This window comes from Salvelinus fontinalis, unplaced genomic scaffold, assembly GCF_029448725.1.
Source record: "Salvelinus fontinalis isolate EN_2023a unplaced genomic scaffold, ASM2944872v1 scaffold_0667, whole genome shotgun sequence".
Taxonomy (NCBI): domain Eukaryota; kingdom Metazoa; phylum Chordata; class Actinopteri; order Salmoniformes; family Salmonidae; genus Salvelinus; species Salvelinus fontinalis.
Window position 1 is genome coordinate 27949 of NW_026600876.1, and position 22396 is coordinate 50344.

A 22396-nucleotide genomic window follows, 5' to 3' on the forward strand; every position below is an offset into this window, starting at 1 on the left:
GGTAAATACATTCTGCTGCGTCAGGGTTTCGGTGGGTCTTCCCCGGGTAAATACATTCTGCTGTGTCGGTGGGTCTTCCCCTGGTAAATACATTCTGCTGCGTCGGGGTGTCGGTGGGTCTTCCCCGGGTAAATACATTCTGCTGCGTCGGTGGGTCTTCCCCGGGTAAATACATTCTGCTGTGTCGGTGGGTCTTCCCCGGGTAAATACATTCTGCTGTGTCGGTGGGTCTTCCCCGGGTAAATACATTCTGCTGCGTCGGGGTTTCGGTGGGTCTTCCCCGGGTAAATACATTCTGCTGCGTCGGGGTTTCGGTGGGTCTTCCCCGGGTAAATACATTCTGCTGCGTCGGGGTTTCGGTGGGTCTTCCCCGGGTAAATACATTCTGCTGCGTCGGGGTGTCGGTGGGTCTTCCCCTGGTAAATACATTCTGCTGCGTCGGGGTGTCGGTGGGTCTTCCCCTGGTAAATACATTCTGCTGCGTCGGTGTCGGTGGGTCTTCCCCGGGTAAATACATTCTGCTGCGTCGGGGTTTCGGTGGGTCTTCCCCGGGTAAATACATTCTGCTGTGTCGGTGGGTCTTCCCCTGGTAAATACATTCTGCTGCGTCAGGGTTTCGGTGGGTCTTCCCCGGGTAAATACATTCTGCTGTGTCGGTGGGTCTTCCCCTGGTAAATACATTCTGCTGCGTCAGGGTTTCGGTGGGTCTTCCCCTGGTAAATACATTCTGCTGCGTCAGGGTTTCGGTGGGTCTTCCCCTGGTAAATACATTCTGCTGCGTCAGGGTGTCGGTGGGTCTTCCCCTGGTAAATACATTCTGCTGTGTCGGGGTGTCGGTGGGTCTTCCCCGGGTAAATACATTCTGCTGCGTCAGGGTTTCGGTGGGTCTTCCCCTGGTAAATACATTCTGCTGCGTCAGGGTGTCGGTGGGTCTTCCCCGGGTAAATACATTCTGCTGTGTCGGGGTGTCGGTGGGTCTTCCCCGGGTAAATACATTCTGCTGTGTCGGTGGGTCTTCCCCTGGTAAATACATTCTGCTGTGTCGGTGGGTCTTCCCCTGGTAAATACATTCTGCTGTGTCGGTGGGTCTTCCCCTGGTAAATACATTCTGCTGTGTCGGGGTGTCGGTGGGTCTTCCCCTGGTAAATACATTCTGCTGCGTCGGTGGGTCTTCCCCTGGTAAATACATTCTGCTGTGTCGGGGTGTCGGTGGGTCTTCCCCGGGTAAATACATTCTGCTGTGTCGGTGGGTCTTCCCCGGGTAAATACATTCTGCTGTGTCGGTGGGTCTTCCCCTGGTAAATACATTCTGCTGTGTCGGTGGGTCTTCCCCGGGTAAATACATTCTGCTGTGTCGGTGGGTCTTCCCCGGGTAAATACATTCTGCTGCGTCGGGGTGTCGGTGGGTCTTCCCCCGGGTAAAGACATACTGCTACTACTTCTCTCTATGGGCCGTTCTGGCGCCGACAAGGCTTCCCACTACTTTGACCTAACCTCTCTGGGAGTCGGTGTATTTATCTGGTGCACTGTTGATCTAGAAACCTCTCCAGTAGCCCAGAGGTTGGAGAGGGGGACCAGCAGCTGGAAGAGCCGGTGACACGCATGGGAATGAACTGTCAGCTGGAAGGCTGCTGATCTGATTCTATGTACCATCTCCTGCCATTGTGAAGGCCAAGGCACTTAACCCACCACGTTTTTCATCCAGGAGCTCTGCTCTGCGTCTGACCCGGTGCCCTCCCCCTCGACGCGTCGCCCTCCCCCTCGACGCGTCGCCCTCCCCCTCGACGCGTCGCCCTCCCCCTCGACGCGTCGCCCTCCCCCTCGACGCGTCGCCCTCCCCCTCGACGCGTCGCCCTCCCCCTCGACGCGTCGCGTGTGTATGTGGTGGTGTTGGTAAAGGCAGATGTTCCTCTCTAACCAATGGACCAAGTATTTTCTCTATTGTTTCCTCAGGCTGTTGGACACCAAGCTCATGGCCACTACGCAACCTTTCAAGGTAAAACTAGTTCAAGTATTTAGATGTCAGGTTAAAAAAGGATGTCATGAAACTCCCTGTGGAAGTCTGAAGAATATTTATTGTGACTTTATTTGAACCCTTCTAGGAGTTGATCAACATCACATCTCTAGCAGAGCTGCAGAAACAGCTGAAAGAGAGCCCCTTCAAATCTCCGAAAGTTGGTAAGAGAACATGCGATCTACACCATGTTAAAGGAACAGGAAGTTGGTAAGAGAACATGACAACTACACCATGTTAAAGGAACAGGAAGTTGGTAAGAGAACATGACAACTACACCATGTTAAAGGAACAGGAAGTTGGTATGAGAACATGACAACTACACCATGTTAAAGGAACAGGAAGTTGGTAAGAGAACATGACAACTACACCATGTTAAAGGAACAGGAAGTTGGTAAGAGAACATGACAACTACACCATGTTAAAGGAACAGGAAGTTGGTAAGAGAACATGACAACTACACCATGTTAAAGGAACAGGAAGTTAATTCAAAAGCTACATCTGGCGCTCGGACACCTGATGCAAAGGCTAAAATGACTTTGAAAAAAATACGATTTCAGCTAATAGGGAGGAGTATCTAACAAAATAACTACATCACGTGAACTAAATCATACAACTTTTAACATATAATAGAAATGGTGGTACATTTGTGTACAAAATTCTAACTTACTCAACCTATATTGTATATAGTAAAGGACAAGATTCTATAGCAGTGGTTCTCAACCAGGGGTACTTGGAGCCCCTGGCGGTACTAGACCTATCTACACGGGGTGCTTGAGAAGGCTCCTAATACCATAGGCTTACTGTTAAAAAGCAAGAGGGAGTATTTCAGGGGTACTCCGGAGAGAGCAAAATATACTTGGTATTTTAACCGAGGTAGAACCATTGATCTATAGGACCTGTGTAGATACTGTAATGCAGTGGTATTCAAAGTCGGGGAAGCGACCCCAGGACAACTGCAGTGGGGTCTCTTTTATTAGGAGTACAGATTATTGTATGGGACCATGTACTAATAAAAATGTAAGTTTATCATCATTAGATTTTGGGTTGCAAGCAGTAGCAGTGTGTGGACAAAATCACTGGGGAAGCAGAGCCAGAAAAAAATTAAACGTATAACCAACTCATGTCAGCGTTCCCCAAACTCTATCCTCGGGACCGCAATGGGTGCATGTTTTGGTTCATGGTTTTCGGCTTATGGTTCTCACCCCCTTCCATAGACTTACACAGTAATTATGACAACTTCCGGAGGACGTCCTCCAACCTATCAGAGCTCTTGTATGAACTGAACTGACATGTTGTCCATCCAATCAAAGGATCAGAGAATGTCAGAATCTAGTACTGAAAGTAGAAGCTACAGCTAGCTAGCACTGCGGTGAATAGTTGACTCAAAGAGAGAAATACAATAGTTGAATTTTTTTTTGAACAAAGGAATTTCTTCCAAAATAAAGAAGCTAGAGATGAGTTATTCAGTTTTACTCGCGTAGCTAGCAAATGCAGTTACCTAGTTTAGCCTACTGAAACACGCTGCTCAAACAGAGGGATGCTATGTTAGCTAGCTGGCTGTGACTATCCAACACAACACTGGAACTCTTCCAAGTCAAGCTTTTGGTTTTACTTATATTGCCACCGGGGCTCGCTTGTGTAACTGCTAAATTACTTACTGGCTGTACACTGTAACGTGACTGCATGATTGTAGCTGGTTTACTAACGTGTTGGTTCTATTAGCTATGTTGACTATGACATTACTTTAGCTAATATGTGACAACGATGTAGATCTTGTGTAGCGGGTATATGGTATGGCTTGGAAGGTTGTTTTTCGCCTGGTCACACACAGCTGATGTGTTGTGCATTGAAGTCCACAAGCGAAGGGATGAGAGGAGGAGAGCGAATGTGAGAAGGAATACAACGTGGCTGCTATGAAAGTCAACACGTGATAAGGGGGTGTATTAATTTATCCGATTCTGTTTACTTTTCTTTAAAAAAAGCAAATGGAACAAAACGAGGTTTAACATACCTGAATTTGTCCAATAGAAACTTTTCTATCTAACTTGGACTAATGATTACATCCGCCAGATGCAGGCAAGAGTGTGCAAGGCATTGTTCAATGTGTCACGGTCACCTCAAATGTTTATCTCCACCTGTGTGCACCTGTGTTGTAGCAACCTCATGATGGGCACAGGGACAATTTGAGTATCATGTAGTAGCCTAAACCTATTGATGTTACATTGAACTGGGTGAATGGAATATGAATTAGTCATCAATATGCTGTAATAGAAATGAGGCCAAGCTCATGGGGAAAAAACCTATTGTGATAATTGCTTTGTTCGCTCTGTAACCTGTTAGTTCATATGCCTTGCCACTGTGTTATATAGGCCTAAGGCCCAGACAATAACACAGTGGCAGAATGAATTCAAACACACTTTTTTTTTGTTTCATCACAAAACCGGACAGCAACATCTGTCTGGTGATGTCCACAAATCATTTAGCACGTAACAAAAAGTTGCTTGACCATGCTGTAGGTCATGTAAATTCATGTTAACGACATTTCTTTGAACTGCTAAACAACTATCGACGTCGAACCACGGGCCGTTACCGCGAGTCGAAAAGAAATGAAGAGCTTTCCATCTTGTCCAGCTAACATTTCACGTAAACCCTGTTTCTTGTCTGCATCGAAGTAGCGGTCCTTGTACCTAGCATTGAGCATGGTGGCGACACCGTAAAGAGGCTCAGAGAGAATGCCACCGAATCGCTTGTTCACAGCTTCGAGTACTTTTTCAAGTTAACCCCACGGTCTGTGTCGTCAGTTTTGTTGAGCAGGCGTTTCAATGCCATGACAGAGGGGCATCACGTCTGCTGCAGACGCAGTTGATGAGCTTATTTCTCCAGTCAGTTGTTTGAATGGCGCTAGGAGTGTGTTCATGTTTTAAACATGTTCTCAAATGCCATTGAAACGGCAGCAGTGGTATGAGAACCTGCACATTCTTGAGCAATACGGCTTTTTCTCAGTAGGAAATCCTCATCGACCCACTGTGCTGTCAGACTCCGCATGCCCATGGGGCTGACATCGCTGGTCCAAATGGAAGTCGTGACGCCCATAGCAAGCAGCATCATGAATTCCGTTATCTTGGCGTTAATGGATTTCGCCTTTTGAGTTGTCTCGCTGAAATGTAATTACTCTTTCAAATGACTGCTCGACTTGAAGTTGTTTAGTTGTTGGAAGTGTGCATTTACTGTGTTTCTGGTTTTGTTCTGTGTCGCGCTGTATTTTTGTTCTGTGTCGCGCTGTATTTTTGTTCTGTGTCGCGCTGTATTTTTGTTCTGTGTCGCGCTGTATTTTTGTTCTGTGTCGCGCTGTATTTTTGTTCTGTGTCGTGCGTGTCGTCATTACGTCATGTACTTACGTTATATACCTATGTACGTCAGTAAAATAGGACCGGTCTCTGTCCATGGCTAATGTAATGTCTGATTACAGTAGAATAGGACAGGTCCATGTCTGATTACAGTAGAATAGGACAGGTCTCCGTCCACGGCTAATGTAGTGTCTGATTTATCCCTGCTTCTTTCCTCCGTGGTCCAGTAACGGCGGAGGGGTTCCCCAGCTACGATACAGCCCAGGAACAGCTCCACGAGGCGGGCTACGATGCCTATATCACTGGCCTCTGCTTCATCTCCATGGCCAACTACCTAGGTACTACCTTTTACACTGTATACCGCTATAGGTACTACCTTTTACACTGTATACCGCTATTGTCTCTGCTCTCTCTACTACTATTAATCCTACTGTTGCTCTAACCCTACACATTTAACATTTACATTTAAGTCATTTAGCAGACGCTCTTATCCAGAGCGACTTACAAATTGGAAAGTTCATACATATTCATCCTGGTCCCCCCCGTGGGAATTGAACCCTGGTCCCCCCGTGGGAATTGAACCCACAACCCTGGCGTTGCAAGCGCCATGCTCTACCAACTGAGCCACACGGGACCACACTGCTGGCCCATTGCTCTAACCCTACACTGCTGGCCCGTTGCTCTAACCCTACACCGCTGGCCCGTTGCTCTAACCCTACACCGCTGGCCCGTGGCTCTAACCCTACGCCGCTGGCCCGTGGCTCTAACCCTACGCCGCTGGCCCGTGGCTCTAACCCTACGCCGCTGGCCCGTGGCTCTAACCCTACGCCGCTGGCCCGTGGCTCTAACCCTACGCCGCTGGCCCGTGGCTCTAACCCTACGCCGCTGGCCCGTGGCTCTAACCCTACGCCGCTGGCCCGTGGCTCTAACCCTACGCCGCTGGCCCGTGGCTCTAACCCTACGCCGCTGGCCCGTGGCTCTAACCCTACGCCGCTGGCCCGTGGCTCTAACCCTACGCCGCTGGCCCGTGGCTCTAACCCTACGCCGCTGGCCCGTGGCTCTAACCCTACGCCGCTGGCCCGTGGCTCTAAGCCTACGCCGCTGGCCCGTGGCTCTAAGCCTACGCCGCTGGCCCGTGGCTCTAAGCCTACGCCGCTGGCCCGTGGCTCTAAGCCTACGCCGCTGGCCCGTGGCTCTAAGCCTACGCCGCTGGCCCGTGGCTCTAAGCCTACGCCGCTGGCCCGTGGCTCTAAGCCTACGCCGCTGGCCCGTGGCTCTAAGCCTACGCCGCTGGCCTGTACTTCAATGGCCTTTTTTCATTTGGGCAAAAGTCTGCTCTCCTTCTTTCCCTCCTCCTGTGGTCAAAGATGTCAATTGGTTAGTAGGGAACGGAAGTCCTCCTCGACAGCCACCTTTCCATTGAGGACAGTGAAGTGTTTCCTACCCTAAGTCCTTCATGGAGGACAGGGAAGTGTATCCTACCCTAAGTCCTTCATGGAGGACAGGGAAGTGTATCCTACCCTAAGTCCTTCATGGAGGACAGTGAAGTGTTTCCTACCCTAAGTCCTTGATGGAGGACAGTGAAGTGTTTCCTACCCTAAGTCCTTGATGGAGGACAGTGAAGTGTTTCCTACCCTAAGTCCTTGATGGAGGACAGTGAAGTGTTTCCTACCCTAAGTCCTTGATGGAGGACAGTGAAGTGTTTCCTACCCTAAGTCCTTGATGGAGGACAGTGAAGTGTTTCCTACCCTAAGTCCTTGATGGAGGACAGTGAAGTGTTTCCTACCCTAAGTCCTTGATGGAGGACAGTGAAGTGTTTCCTACCCTAAGTCCTTCATGGAGGACAGTGAAGTGTTTCCTACCCTAAGTCCTTCCTGGAGGACAGTGCTTCCTACCCTAAGTCCTTCCTGGAGGACAGTGCTTCCTACCCTAAGTCCTTGATGGAGGACAGTGAAGTGCTTCCTACCCTAAGTCCTTGATGGAGGACAGTGAAGTGTTTCCTACCCTAAGTCCTTGATGGAGGACAGTGAAGTGTTTCCTACCCTAAGTCCTTGATGGAGGACAGTGAAGTGTTTCCTACCCTAAGTCCTTGATGGAGGACAGTGAAGTGTTTCCTACCCTAAGTCCTTGATGGAGGACAGTGAAGTGTTTCCTACCCTAAGTCCTTGATGGAGGACAGTGAAGTGTTTCCTACCCTAAGTCCTTGATGGAGGACAGTGAAGTGTTTCCTACCCTAAGTCCTTGATGGAGGACAGTGAAGTGTTTCCTACCCTAAGTCCTTGATGGAGGACAGTGAAGTGTTTCCTACCCTAAGTCCTTGATGGAGGACAGTGAAGTGTTTCCTACCCTAAGTCCTTGATGGAGGACAGTGAAGTGTTTCCTACCCTAAGTCCTTGATGGAGGACAGTGAAGTGTTTCCTACCCTAAGTCCTTGATGAAGGACAGTGAAGTGTTTCCTACCCTAAGTCCTTGATTGAGGACAGTGAAGTGTTTCCTACCCTAAGTCCTTGATTGAGGACAGTGAAGTGTTTCCTACCCTAAGTCCTTGATGGAGGACAGTGAAGTGTTTCCTACCCTAAGTCCTTGATGGAGGACAGTGAAGTGTTTCCTACCCTAAGTCCTTGATGGAGGACAGTGAAGTGTTTCCTACCCTAAGTCCTTGATGGAGGACAGTGAAGTGTTTCCTACCCTAAGTCCTTGATGGAGGACAGTGAAGTGTTTCCTACCCTAAGTCCTTGATGGAGGACAGTGAAGTGTTTCCTACCCTAAGTCCTTCCTGGAGGACAGTGAAGTGTTTCCTACCCTAAGTCCTTCCTGGAGGACAGTGAAGTGTTTCCTACCCTAAGTCCTTCCTGGAGGACAGTGCTTCCTACCCTAAGTCCTTCCTGGAGGACAGTGCTTCCTACCCTAAGTCCTTCCTGGAGGACAGTGTTTCCTACCCTAAGTCCTTCATGGAGGACAGTGAAGTGTTTCCTACCCTAAGTCCTTCACGGAGGACAGTGAAGTGTTTCCTACCCTAAGTCCTCCATGGAGGACAGTGAAGTGTTTCCTACCCTAAGTCCTTCATGGAGGACAGTGAAGTGTTTCCTACCCTAAGTCCTTCCTGGAGGACAGTGAAGTGTTTCCTACCCTAAGTCCTTCCTGGAGGACAGTGCTTCCTACCCTAAGTCCTTCCTGGAGGACAGTGTTTCCTACCCTAAGTCCTTCATGGAGGACAGTGAAGTGTTTCCTACCCTAAGTCCTTCACGGAGGACAGTGAAGTGTTTCCTACCCTAAGTCCTCCATGGAGGACAGTGAAGTGTTTCCTACCCTAAGTCCTTCATGGAAGAGTTGATCTGCCACACCCCTTTTGAATCAGGTGTTGTCGGGGGAGACGAGCATGTACTCACTTAAAAACAATATGCTGCTTATTGTTTTTATCTAAAGTCTTTCGCAACTTAATTTGTTTTCGTCACATTACACATTTTCTTATGAGATCCCACCCCTTGTAAATTTAATTTGCCTCGTGGTGCTAGTGGAGAACTCATTACATCCACGTTCCCTCATCGCTGCCTCTCCTCCATTTACCTCTGACCTTTTCCAAAAGGAGGCGTGAGAGGATGTGGGAGTTGAGCAAATCCAAATGGAGAAAAGGCCATCTCCATGGTAACACTACCGCTTACCCGTTAGTGAAAACGGATGGGGGGAACAGTTCCATGGACAGCGTTGAATCGCTATGATGCCGTGTAGACTATAGCAGTAGCTGCTGTAATATGTGTTTGGTCATTGGTGGCTGTTTCTCAATCTTTAAAACGTTTTCTCTTTCCTTGTCAGGTACTTTCCTGACTCCCCCCAGAGCCCACATCCCATCCCAATCTAAACTCATCCAGCCCTTCGTCAACAAGTAAGATCTTTGTTGTCCCCTTCAGTTTCTTTACCTCTCCTGTGGGGACTCGTATATCCTCTACCTCAGCATGTCTTAGTGTAGTTATAACGCATCTGTCAGCTGTATGAAGCGTTATAATGCTATATTGATGTCTCATGTCTTCGCCAGACTGTTCCTGATGAGGATCATAGATATTCCCTACCTCAACATCAGCGGACCAGACCGTGAGTAGTTCAATGTGATACTATATACGGTACATTATATACGGTACATCACCATATCCTACAGCACAGTAGTTTAATGTGATACTACTGTGTTGTACAGTATATAGTATCAGTAGTTCAATGTGATACTATATACTGTACAGCACAGTAGTATTAGTAGTTTAATGTGATACTATATACTGTACAGCACAGTAGTATTAGTAGTTTAATGTGATACTATATACTGTACATAACAGTAGTATTAGTAGTTTAATGTGATACTATATACTGTACATCACAGTAGTATTAGTAGTTCAATGTGATACTATATACTGTACAACACAGTAGTATTAGTAGTTTAATGTGATACTATATACTGTACAACACAGTAATATCAGTAGTTTAATGTGATACTATATACTGTACAGCACAGTAGTATTAGTAGTTTAATGTGAGACTATATACTGTACAGCACAGTAGTATTAGTAGTTTAATGTGATACTATATACTGTACATAACAGTAGTATTAGTAGTTTAATGTGATACTATATACTGTACAGCACAGTAGTATTAGTAGTTTAATGTGATACTATATACTGTACAACACAGTAGTATCAGTAGTTCAATGTGATACTATATACTGTACAGCACAGTAGTATCAGTAGTTTAATGTGATACTATATACTGTACAGCACAGTAGTATTAGTAGTTTAATGTGATACTATATACTGTACAGCACAGTAGTATTAGTAGTTTAATGTGATACTATATACTGTACAACACAGTAGTATTAGTAGTTTAATGTGATACTATATACTGTACAGCACAGTAGTATTAGTAGTTTAATGTGATACTATATACTGTACAGCACAGTAGTATTAGTAGTTTAATGTGATACTATATACTGTACAACACAGTAGTATTAGTAGTTCAATGTGATACTATATACTGTACATCACAGTAGTATTAGTAGTTCAATGTGATACTATATACTGTACATCACAGTAGTATTAGTAGTTCAATGTGATACTATATACTGTACATCACAGTAGTATTAGCAGTTTAATGTGATACTATATACTGTACAACACAGTAGTATCAGTAGTTTAATGTGATACTATATACTGTACAGCACCATATACAAAAGCTCAGTAGTATTAGACACTACCTCGTCGGCAGCCAAAGGAAAATGGCGAGGATTTATTAAAGATGGCATATAGAAATGGGCCGTGGCAATGATGTATATAAACCTATCATTGGTCAGTGGTGACTGAGAACGCTCCTTGTCCCCCCCCCCCCCCCCCCCCCCCCCCTTCCCTTCATCCCCCTCTACAGTCCAGCCCAAGAGGGATCATGTTCTGTACGTCACCTTCCCTAAGGAGTGGAAGACCAGTGACCTCTACCAGCTGTTCAGTGCCTTCGGTAAGACACACCACATAATATGATGATAATAATAATATAGGCCGTTTTAGCAGACACTTTTTATCCAAAACAACGTACAATTTGGCATTGGTGGTCCCAGTGGGAATCAAAGCCACCGTCCTGGCCTCGCTGCCAACTGGGCCACCACACCAGAACCTTTTTAATTCCCATGTCTTCCCACATGTCTCCTAGGTAACATCCAGGTGTCGTGGATTGATGACACGTCAGCGTTTGTGTGTCTGAGTCAGACAGACCAGGTACAGATCGGTGAGTACTGGCCTATCCATAAGCCTGTTCCCTATATAGTGCACTACGTTTGACCCAGAGACCAGCCCTGTTCCCTATATAGTGCACTACCTTTAACCCAGAGACCAGCCCTGTTCCCTATATAGTGCACTACCTTTAACCCAGAGACCAGCCCTGTTCCCTATATAGTGCACTACCTTTAACCCAGAGACCAGCCCTGTTCCCTATATAGTGCACTACCTTTAACCCAGAGACCAGCCCTGTTCCCTATATAGTGCACTACCTTTAACCCAGAGACCAGCCCTGTTCCCTATATAGTGCACTACCTTTAACCCAGAGACCAGCCCTGTTCCCTATATAGTGCACTACCTTTAACCCAGAGACCAGCCCTGTTCCCTATATAGTGCACTACCTTTGACCCAGAGACCAGCCCTGTTCCCTATATAGTGCACTACCTTTGACCCAGAGACCAGCCCTGTTCCCTATATAGTGCACTACCTTTGACCCAGAGACCAGCCCTGTTCCCTATATAGTGCACTACCTTTGACCCAGAGACCAGCCCTGTTCCCTATATAGTGCACTACCTTTGACCCAGAGACCAGCCCTGTTCCCTATATAGTGCACTACCTTTGACCCAGAGACCAGCCCTGTTCCCTATATAGTGCACTACCTTTGACCCAGAGACCAGCCCTGTTCCCTATATAGTGCACTACCTTTGACCCAGAGACCAGCCCTGTTCCCTATATAGTGCACTACCTTTGACCAGAGGCCCAACCCGGTTCCCCCGCCCCCTTTAACCAGAGGCCCGACCCGGTTCCCCCGCCCCCTTTAACCAGAGGCCCGACCCGGTTCCCCCGCCCCCTTTAACCAGAGGCCCGACCCGGTTCCCCCGCCCCCTTTAACCAGAGGCCCGACCCGGTTCCCCCGCCCCCTTTAACCAGAGGCCCGACCCGGTTCCCCCGCCCCCTTTAACCAGAGGCCCGACCCGGTTCCCCCGCCCCCTTTAACCAGAGGCCCGACCCGGTTCCCCCGCCCCCTTTAACCAGAGGCCCGACCCGGTTCCCCCGCCCCCTTTAACCAGAGGCCCCGGTTCCCCCGCCCCCTTTAACCAGAGGCCCGGTTCCCCCGCCCCCTTTAACCAGAGGCCCGGTTCCCCCGCCCCCTTTAACCAGAGGCCCGGTTCCCCCGCCCCCTTTAACCAGAGGCCCGGTTCCCCCCCCCCCATTAACCAGAGGCCCCGGTTCCCCCGCCCCCTTTAACCAGAGGCCCGGTTCCCCCGCCCCCTTTAACCAGAGGCCCGGTTCCCCCGCCCCCTTTAACCAGAGGCCGCCCGGTTCCCCCGCCCCCTTTAACCAGAGGCCCGGTTCCCCCGCCCCCTTTAACCAGAGGCCCGGTTCCCCCGCCCCCTTTAACCAGAGGCCCGGTTCCCCCGCCCCCTTTAACCAGAGGCCCGGTTCCCCCGCCCCCTTTAACCAGAGGCCCGGTTCCCCCGCCCCCGTTAACCAGAGGCCCGGTTCCCCCGCCCCCTTTAACCAGAGGCCCGGTTCCCCCGCCCCCTTTAACCAGAGGCCCGGTTCCCCCGCCCCCTTTAACCAGAGGCCCGGTTCCCCCGCCCCCTTTAACCAGAGGCCCGGTTCCCCCGCCCCCTTTAACCAGAGGCCCGGTTCCCCCGCCCCCTTTAACCAGAGGCCCGGTTCCCCCGCCCCCTTTAACCAGAGGCCCGGTTCCCCCGCCCCCTTTAACCAGAGGCCCGGTTCCCCCGCCCCCTTTAACCAGAGGCCCGGTTCCCCCGCCCCCTTTAACCAGAGGCCCGGTTCCCCCGCCCCCTTTAACCAGAGGCCCGGTTCCCCCGCCCCCTTTAACCAGAGGCCCGGTTCCCCCGCCCCCTTTAACCAGAGGCCCGGTTCCCCCGCCCCCTTTAACCAGAGGCCCGGTTCCCCCGCCCCCTTTAACCAGAGGCCCGGTTCCCCCGCCCCCTTTAACCAGAGGCCCGGTTCCCCCGCCCCCTTTAACCAGAGGCCCGGTTCCCCCGCCCCCTTTAACCAGAGGCCCGGTTCCCCCGCCCCCTTTAACCAGAGGCCCGGTTCCCCCGCCCCCTTTAACCCGAGGCCCGGTTCCCCCGCCCCCTTTAACCCGAGGCCCGGTTCCCCCGCCCCCTTTAACCCGAGGCCCGGTTCCCCCGCCCCCTTTAACCCGAGGCCCGGTTCCCCCGCCCCCTTTAACCCGAGGCCCGGTTCCCCCGCCCCCTTTAACCCGAGGCCCGGTTCCCCCGCCCCCTTTAACCCGAGGCCCGGTTCCCCCGCCCCCTTTAACCCGAGGCCCGGTTCCCCCGCCCCCTTTAACCCGAGGCCCGGTTCCCCCGCCCCCTTTAACCCGAGGCCCGGTTCCCCCGCCCCCTTTAACCCGAGGCCCGGTTCCCCCGCCCCCTTTAACCCGAGGCCCGGTTCCCCCGCCCCCTTTAACCCGAGGCCCGGTTCCCCCGCCCCCTTTAACCCGAGGCCCGGTTCCCCCGCCCCCTTTAACCCGAGGCCCGGTTCCCCCGCCCCCTTTAACCCGAGGCCCGGTTCCCCCGCCCCCTTTAACCCGAGGCCCGGTTCCCCCGCCCCCTTTAACCCGAGGCCCGGTTCCCCCGCCCCCTTTAACCCGACCCCCTTTAACCCGACCCCCGCCCCCTTTAACCCGACCCCCTTTAACCCGACCCCCGCCCCCTTTAACCCGACCCCCTTTAACCCGACCCCCGCCCCCTTTAACCCGACCCCCTTTAACCCGACCCCCTTTAACCCGAGGCCCGACCCCCTTTAACCCGACCCCCTTTAACCCGAGGCCCGACCCCCTTTAACCCGACCCCCTTTAACCCGAGGTTGATGTGTCACCAGGTTGACCAACACTGTAATAGAAAACAACTGAACATTTCACTTCAAATGAGTCAAAGTTTATATTTATTCATGAGTGACTCCCGTTCTCTCCTCTGTGTGTCTAGCGATTAACACCAGTCGCTATGCGGAGAGCTACCGTATCCAGACGTATGCAGAGTACGTCCAGGGCAGACGGCAGGTCAGGGAGAGCCAGGGCCACTCTACCCAGTCCTGGGATGAGGACGGCTGGGTTAAACCACACTACACCTCCCCCTCTACCGTCGGTGCTGGTCCTACTGGCTACAGCTACGGTCACAACAGGTACACGCCTCTTTCTCACACACACACACACACACACACACACACACACACACACACACACACACACACACACACACACACACACACACACACACACACACACACCACTTCATTTGATGGACTTTTTAATGGAAGAGTGTCTTGAAAGGCATCAGTCAAAGAAAATGTCCATGTTTGTTATTAAAAGAAGCTCAGGATGTCCTCCAGCGTTCTACACGTTCTCCATGGAATCTCTAAGGCAGGTTGTTTACATGTGAAGGCCGGTCCGTGTGTTGTACCTTGTCCTCCAGCGTTCTACACGGAATCTCTAAGGCAGGTTGTTTACATGTGAAGTGTGTTGTACCTTGTTGTACGTGTCAGGCCGTCATTGGGGAAGCGCTGCGTCAGTCCTATCCAGGAGGAGCAGCCTACAGACGGAGAGGCTCAGAGACACGCTGACGGATGGAGTGGCTACACACACTCTCACACACACTCTGACACGGGCAGCAAGAAGATCAGGACCGACGGTAAGCGCACACACACACACACACACACACACACACTCCCCTGCTAGAAGACAGACAGTAACTAAGTGTATATATCCACCACCAGAGAACAAATCATGAACAAAATGTTTTAAAGGAAAACAAGAATCAAGAAACACCTGTTCTGATGTGGTCTGTTGTCTCCAGGGGGGTGTGGATCTGATGTGGTCTGTTGTCTCCAGGGGGGTGTGGATCTGATGTGGTCTGTTGTCTCCAGGGGGGTGTGGAACTGATGTGGTCTGTTGTCTCCAGGGGGGTGTGGATCTGATGTGGTCTGTTGTCTCCAGGGGTGTGTGTGGATCTGATGTGGTCTGTGTTTTCTCCAGGGGTGTCTGGATCTGAAGTGGTGTGTGTTGTCTCCAGGGGGGTGTGGATCTGAAGTGGTCTGTGTTGTCTCCAGGGGGGTGTGGATCTGATGTGGTCTCTGTTGTCTCCAGGGGTGTGTGGATCTAATGTGGTCTGTTGTCTCCAGGGGTGTGTGGATCTGATGTGGTCTGTGTTGATGTCTCCAGGGGTGTGTGGATCTGATGTGGTCTGTGTTGATGTCTCCAGGGGGGTGTGGATCTGATGTGGTCTGTGTTGATGTCTCCAGGGGGGTGTGGATCTGATGTGGTCTGTGTTGTCTCCAGGGGGGTGTGTGGATCTGATGTGGTCTGTGTTGTCTCCAGGGGTGTCTGGATCTGAAGTGGTCTGTGTTGTCTCCAGGGGTGTCTGGATCTGAAGTGGTCTGTGTTGTCTCCAGGGGGGTGTGGATCTGATGTGGTCTGGTGTCTCCAGGGGGGTGTGGATCTGATGTGGTCTCTGTTGTCTCCAGGGGGGTGTGGATCTGATGTGGTCTCTGTTGTCTCCAGGGGTGTGTGGATCTGATGTGGTCTGTGTTGATGTCTCCAGGGGTGTGTGGATCTGATGTGGTCTGTGTTGATGTCTCCAGGGGGGTGTGGATCTGATGTGGTCTGTGTTGTCTCCAGGGGGGTGTGTGGATCTGATGTGGTCTGTGTTGATGTCTCCAGGGGGGTGTGTGGATCTGATGTGGTCTGTGTTGATGTCTCCAGGGGGGTGTGTGGATCTGATGTGGTCTGTGTTGATGTCTCCAGGGGTGTGTGGATCTAATGTGGTCTCTGTCTCCAGGGGGGTGTGGATCTGATGTGGTCTCTGTTGTCTCCAGGGGGGTGTGGATCTGATGTGGTCTCTGTTGTCTCCAGGGGTGTGTGGATCTAATGTGGTCTGTTGTCTCCAGGGGTGTGTGGATCTGATGTGGTCTGTGTTGATGTCTCCAGGGGTGTGTGGATCTGATGTGGTCTGTGTTGATGTCTCCAGGGGGGTGTGGATCTGATGTGGTCTGTGTTGATGTCTCCAGGGGGGTGTGGATCTGATGTGGTCTCTGTTGTCTCCAGGGGTGTGTGGGTCTGATGTGGTGTGTGGGTCTGATGTGGTCTGTGTTGTCTCCAGGGGTGTGTGGGTCTGATGTGGTCTGTGTTGTCTCCAGGGGTGTGTGTACGGACGTATGCAGGAGTAGTGGACAGTAGGACGTCAGAAGGCTGGCTGAGAACTCAGTAAGTAAAGATGTGTACAGTTGAACATGCAACTCCAGTACTGATAGTGGGGCCTTCAATTTGGAAAAACTACTTAGGTGTTCATTGAAGGCAGCTAAGCCTGTGATTGGTTGCTGTTCCCTGTAGGTCTGGGTCTGATTCGTCGAGCATGAGCCCGATCCAGGAAGAGGTGGGGTCGGAGGCGGTAGACGACGCTAGTGATCCGGCGGCGGGCGAATGGCAACAGCAGCCTTCTACCAATCAGAGCAAGAAGAGCCGCAAGAACAACAAGAAGAGGAAGACCGACGGTGAGAGGAGTGAGAGAACCAGTGTGTTCCTGGAAAGGCTTGTTTTAAAGTCTGTATTGATCCATCAAATCAAGCTGTATTTCTAACAGCACATTTCAGACATGACCGTCCACAAACCATGGATTAAAAACACTGGGAATAGAAACTGAAATATTTACTACACAACAAACACAAGTGGATAAAAACAGAATAACAACAATAACAACTAAAAAGCACCTGAAGAAAATGCAAAGCTACGAATGTGCATTTTAAAAATGGTGGTCCCCTCTGGTTCTCTGGCAGGCTATTCCAGAGGCTGGGGGCAGAGTAACGAAAGGCTGGGGGCAGAGTAACGAAAGGCTGGGGGCAGAGTAACGAAAGGCTGGGGGCAGAGTAACGAAAGGCTGGGGGCAGAGTAACGAAAGGCTGGGGGCAGAGTAACGAAAGGCTGGGGGCAGAGTAACGAAAGGCTGGGGGCAGAGTAACGAAAGGCTGGGGGCAGAGTAACGAAAGGCTGGGGGCAGAGTAACGAAAGGCTGGGGGCAGAGTAACGAAAGGCTGGGGGCAGAGTAACGAAAGGCTGGGGGCAGAGTAACGAAAGGCTGGGGGCATTGTAACAAGGCTGTCTCTCCATGCCTCTTGGTCCCCCTCAGGTTCTCTGGCAGGCTATTCCAGAGGCTGGGGGCAGAGTAACTAAAGGCTGGGGGCAGAGTAACTAAAGGCTGGGGGCAGAGTAACTAAAGGCTGGGGGCAGAGTAACTAAAGGCTGGGGGCAGAGTAACTAAAGGCTGGGGGCAGAGTAACGAAAGGCTGGGGGCAGAGTAACGAAAGGCTGGGGGCAGAGTAACGAAAGGCTGGGGGCATTGTAACAAGGCTGTCTCTCCATGCCTCTTGGTCCCCCTCAGGTTCTCTGGCAGGCTATTCCAGAGGCTGGGGGCAGAGTAACTAAAGGCTGGGGGCAGAGTAACTAAAGGCTGGGGGCAGAGTAACTAAAGGCTGGGGGCAGAGTAACTAAAGGCTGGGGGCAGAGTAACTAAAGGCTGCCTCTCCATGCCTCTTGGTCCTTGGCTTTGGGAGAGTTAAAAGGCCAGAGGACCTGAGGGACTTACTGGCTACATCACTTAAATACATGTCTGACATATATTGAGGTGCACAATCATGGATTGATTTAAAAACCAATAGAAGAATCTTAACATGAATTGTAAAACTCTCAGCCAGTCTAGAGACGTTAAAACCGGTGTGATGTCCGTCTGGTCTTGGTCAGTACCCACGCTGCAACGTTCTGTGTGTTTTACAGTTGACCAATGTCTTTCTTGGGTAGTAGACCAGACAGGAGAGCATTACAGTAGTCAAGCCTGCTGGTAATAAAAGGATGAGTCTCTCTGTATCAATGTTCCTTTATTGCTGGTGAATTTAAAATGTGCGTCCAGATTCTCTCTGTTTCGGCTCCAGTCATAAGACCCTCGGTCTTGATTCAGCTGCAGGAAGTTGAAGTATCCAAGTATGTAAATCACTAATAGTGTATCTGTGGCGCTAACAGCCTCTGGTGCCAGACTCTGATAGTTGGAGCCAAAGAGCTAAACTTGGCTGTGTGTTTGCTCTCTGCTGCTCTGTATTGGAACAGTTGCCCGTAGCAACGTCACCAGTACAACAAAACACCAGTGGTGTACTTCAGGTTGACTGACTGGGACTGTCTCCCTGTATTGGAACAGTTGCCCGCAGCACCGTCACCAGTACAACACAACACCAGTGTACCTCAGGTTGACTGACTGGGACTGTCTCTCTGTGTCTCATCTTTCCCTCTAGGTGCAGAGACGACTTCTTCTCTGTTTGACGTTCCTGAGGTCTGGTAGCGATGTAACCGAGCCCCTGGCTCCTTACCACCTTGGTTCCTACTTCCTACCCCTGGCCACTTGACTCCTACCCCCTAGGACCGGGTTTGGAACAAGGCCTGAAGTTTCAACCAGCTGCACTAATCAGACTGGCTGAGAGAAACGTCTTAAAGCCATAATTCATGATAGGAGTCCTCAGCATGTGGCAAAGCAGGATATTCCTTTAGGAAAGAAAAAACAGTCCTAAATGGCTCCCTATTCTCTATATAGTGCACTACTTTTAACCACGGTCAATAGCGCTCTGGTTCAAAGTAGTGCACTATGGATTGAATTAGGGTGCCATTTGGGACATAATCAATATTTTTTTTGTCACTTGTCTTTTTATTTTGCTCGCACTGTTTTTCAATTCTGATGTATTGATTGATAAATCCCCTGTATCGTGATGGATTAGGTAGTTACCACTCTGCATGTTGTGGTGCTACGGACACCTGCTCACACCCAGGCTTAGTTCTAATCACCTAACACATCAGGGTCTGAAATGGCAGCCTGATCTCTGGTCCACTACTCTTAACCAGCGTCTAGAGCGCTCTGGTCAAAACTAGTGCTCTATATAGGGGATGGGGGGCCATTTGGTATACAGCCAGGGTCTGTGTTCCATGAAGATCGACGTTACAGAATATTCATCTAGAAATAGACTATCTAGATTTGATGCGCTTCTTTGTTCTATAGAAGAGGGAATCGCGTCGTTCATCTGGTGTGTATTTTCTACGTTGTATCGTCCTGAACACCAGGCCAGGCTAGTTGTTCCACGACCACCTAGTTACTGTCACCGAGTCTGAAATCTTTCCCCCCTCACCGTGTCTGTTACCGGTGTCAAACCGGTTTAGTTTTAACCGTAAAAATGTTGCCTCCGTGTCCCGTTCATAGTGATCCATTAAGTGTCTCTTAAACCCCGCCCCCCAAAATGCCACTTGACTGATTCTAGTGTAATACTGTCCCGGTGCTGTAATAATATTTTAAATGGAGTTTAAATTAACTTCCCTTTTTTTTATATATGTATAAAGTTAAAGCCCCTCCCCTCTAATTTTATAGATCCTGCTAGAACCTTCTCCAAGGGTGTGTATCCTAAATGGTTCCCTGTATAGTGCAGTGTATTACAAAGGGAATAGGGAGCCATTTTGTGAATACAACAAGAGATGTGGTTGGTCTTTTCCCTACAACAGTCTAGTGGCATATTACTTTTGTATGGAAGACATTTTTTGTGGCGTTTTTAAATGTCTCTATTTTTTGCTGTCTTTACTTTCCCCTCGTTGTAACTCCTCCCCCCCTGCAACTGTGTCAAATATTGTATCAATGCAAAATGTGTCGACGTTACGAATACGTATGTGCTGTTTTTTGTATGAAAAATGTTAAAACCAATATTTCCTTATGAACAGGAACAATTAAAGAACGTTTCTTAGTAATCCACTGTCCTTTTTTCATCTGTTAGTACTGTTCTGTATCCACGGCAACGTTACACCTCAGCCGGCGGTGTAGGATCTATTTAGTACTGTTCTGTATCCACGGCAACGTTACAGCTCAGCCGTCGGTGTGGGATCTATTTAATACTGTTCTATATCCACGGCAACGTTACGTCTCAGCCGTTGGTGTGGGATCTATTTAGTACTGTTCTGTATCCACGGCAACGTTACATCTCAGCCGCCGGTGTGGGATCTATTTAGTATTGTTCTGTTTCCATGGCAACGTTACACCTCAGCCGTCGGTGTGGGATCTATTTAGTACTGTTCTATATCCACGGCAACGTTACATCTCAGCCGTCGGTGTGGGATCTATTTAATACTGTTCTATATCCACGGCAACGTTACATCTCAGCCGCCGGTGTGGGATCTATTTAGTATTGTTCTGTTTCCATGGCAACGTTACACCTCAGCCGTCGGTGTGGGATCTATTTAATACTGTTCTATATCCACGGCAACGTTACATCTCAGCCGCCGGTGTGGGATCTATTTAGTATTGTTCTGTTTCCATGGCAACGTTACACCTCAGCCGTCGGTGTGGGATCTATTTAGTACTGTTCTGTATCCACGGCAACGTTACAGCTCAGCCGTCGGTGTAGGATCTATTTAGTACTGTTCTGTATCCACGGCAACGTTACATCTCAGCCGGCGGTGTAGGATCTATTTAGTACTGTTCTGTATCCACGGCAACGTTACATCTCAGCCGCCGGTGTGGGATCTATTTAGTACTGTTCTATATCCACGGCAACGTTACATCTCAGCCGGCGGTGTAGGATCTATTTAGTACTGTTCTGTATCCACGGCAACGTTACATCTCAGCCGCCGGTGTGGGATCTATTTAGTACTGTTCTATATCCACGGCAACGTTACGTCTCAGCCGCCGGTGTGGGATCTATTTATTACTGTTCTGTATCCACGGCAACGTTACATCTCAGCCGGCGGTGTAGGATCTATTTAGTACTGTTCTATATCCACGGCAACGTTACAGCTCAGCCGTCGGTGTGGGATCTATTTAGTACTGTTCTGTATCCACGGCAACGTTACATCTCAGCCGCCGGTGTGGGATCTATTTAGTACTGTTCTATATCCACGGCAACGTTACGTCTCAGCCGCCGGTGTGGGATCTATTTATTACTGTTCTGTATCCACGGCAACGTTACATCTCAGCCGGCGGTGTAGGATCTATTTAGTACTGTTCTATATCCACGGCAACGTTACAGCTCAGCCGTCGGTGTGGGATCTATTTAGTACTGTTCTGTATCCACGGCAACGTTACATCTCAGCCGCCGGTGTGGGATCTATTTATTACTGTTCTGTATCCACGGCAACGTTACATCTCAGCCGCCGGTGTGGGATCTATTTAGTACTGTTCTGTATCCACGGCAACGTTACATCTCAGCCGCCGGTGTGGGATCTATTTAGTACTGTTCTGTATCCACGGCAACGTTACATCTCAGCCGCCGGTGTGGGATCTATTTAGTATTGTTCTGTTTCCACGGCAACGTTACATCTCAGCCGCCGGTGTGGGATCTATTTAGTACTGTTCTGTATCCACGGCAACGTTACATCTCAGCCACCGGTGTGGGATCTATTTAGTACTGTTCTGTATCCACGGCAACGTTACATCTCAGCCGCCGGTGTGGGATCTATTTAGTACTGTTCTGTATCCACGGCAACGTTACATCTCAGCCGCCGGTGTGGGTGTTTTCTTATAGTTCAGTATTGTTTCAACACTAACCTGTATAAACGTAGATCCACATCACCTGCGTCTTGACAAATATAATCAAACCGTAAGGTGTCATGTGTTTTTATTAGAAATGAGCTCCAATCAGTTTATTCTTCAATTTCTACAAGTGGAAGAAGTTTTTTCTAAATGTCTGTCTGCCTGTGAAGTGCCAACCCTGGTCGTGGACATGATGGCGCAGACCACATCACAATTTAAATGTTTCTTACGTCCCTGCCAACGAAGGCAACCAACTGCCCGGCAGTAAAGGCTAGAAAACCAGTAGCAATGCTATCTGGACAGTGTTACTCAGAATGACGTATGTGATTATCTACCTGCACCTCCAATTCATTACACTTCATGTCCATATTGATAATCTCTGGCTCTGCTGTAAAACTCTCCACTGACCAGACAGTCAACCTTCATGTCCATATTGATAATCTCTGCTGTAAAACTCTCCACTGACCAGACAAATAACCTTCATGTCCGTATTGATAATCTCTGCTGTAAAACTCTCCACTGACCAGTCAAATAACCTTCATGTCCATATTGATAATCTCTGCTGTAAAACTCTCCGCTGTAAAACTCTCCACTGACCAGACAGTCTACCTTCATGTCCATATTGATAATCTCTGCTGTAAAACTCTCCACTGACCAGTCAAATAACCTTCATGTCCGTATTGATAATCTCTGCTGTAAAACTCT

At 49.7% G+C, this 22396-nt stretch overlaps 1 protein-coding gene across 1 annotated transcript in view; it reads left to right on the forward strand.

Annotated features, from left to right (window-relative positions):
* LOC129846953 (poly(A)-specific ribonuclease PARN-like) overlaps positions 1-19914 on the forward strand; it is a 32426-nt gene extending 12512 nt beyond the window's left edge. Inside the window, exons 15-26 of the mRNA XM_055914770.1 lie at positions 1954-1996; positions 2103-2178; positions 5592-5702; positions 9178-9247; positions 9398-9453; positions 10768-10854; positions 11047-11121; positions 14081-14276; positions 14637-14782; positions 16287-16353; positions 16480-16640; positions 18426-19914. Of these exons, the coding sequence (XP_055770745.1) occupies positions 1954-1996; positions 2103-2178; positions 5592-5702; positions 9178-9247; positions 9398-9453; positions 10768-10854; positions 11047-11121; positions 14081-14276; positions 14637-14782; positions 16287-16353; positions 16480-16640; positions 18426-18472 (1135 nt within the window). The 3' untranslated portion in view covers positions 18473-19914. The remainder of the gene's footprint in view (positions 1-1953; positions 1997-2102; positions 2179-5591; positions 5703-9177; positions 9248-9397; positions 9454-10767; positions 10855-11046; positions 11122-14080; positions 14277-14636; positions 14783-16286; positions 16354-16479; positions 16641-18425) is intronic.
* Positions 19915-22396: the final 2482 nt, after the last annotated feature.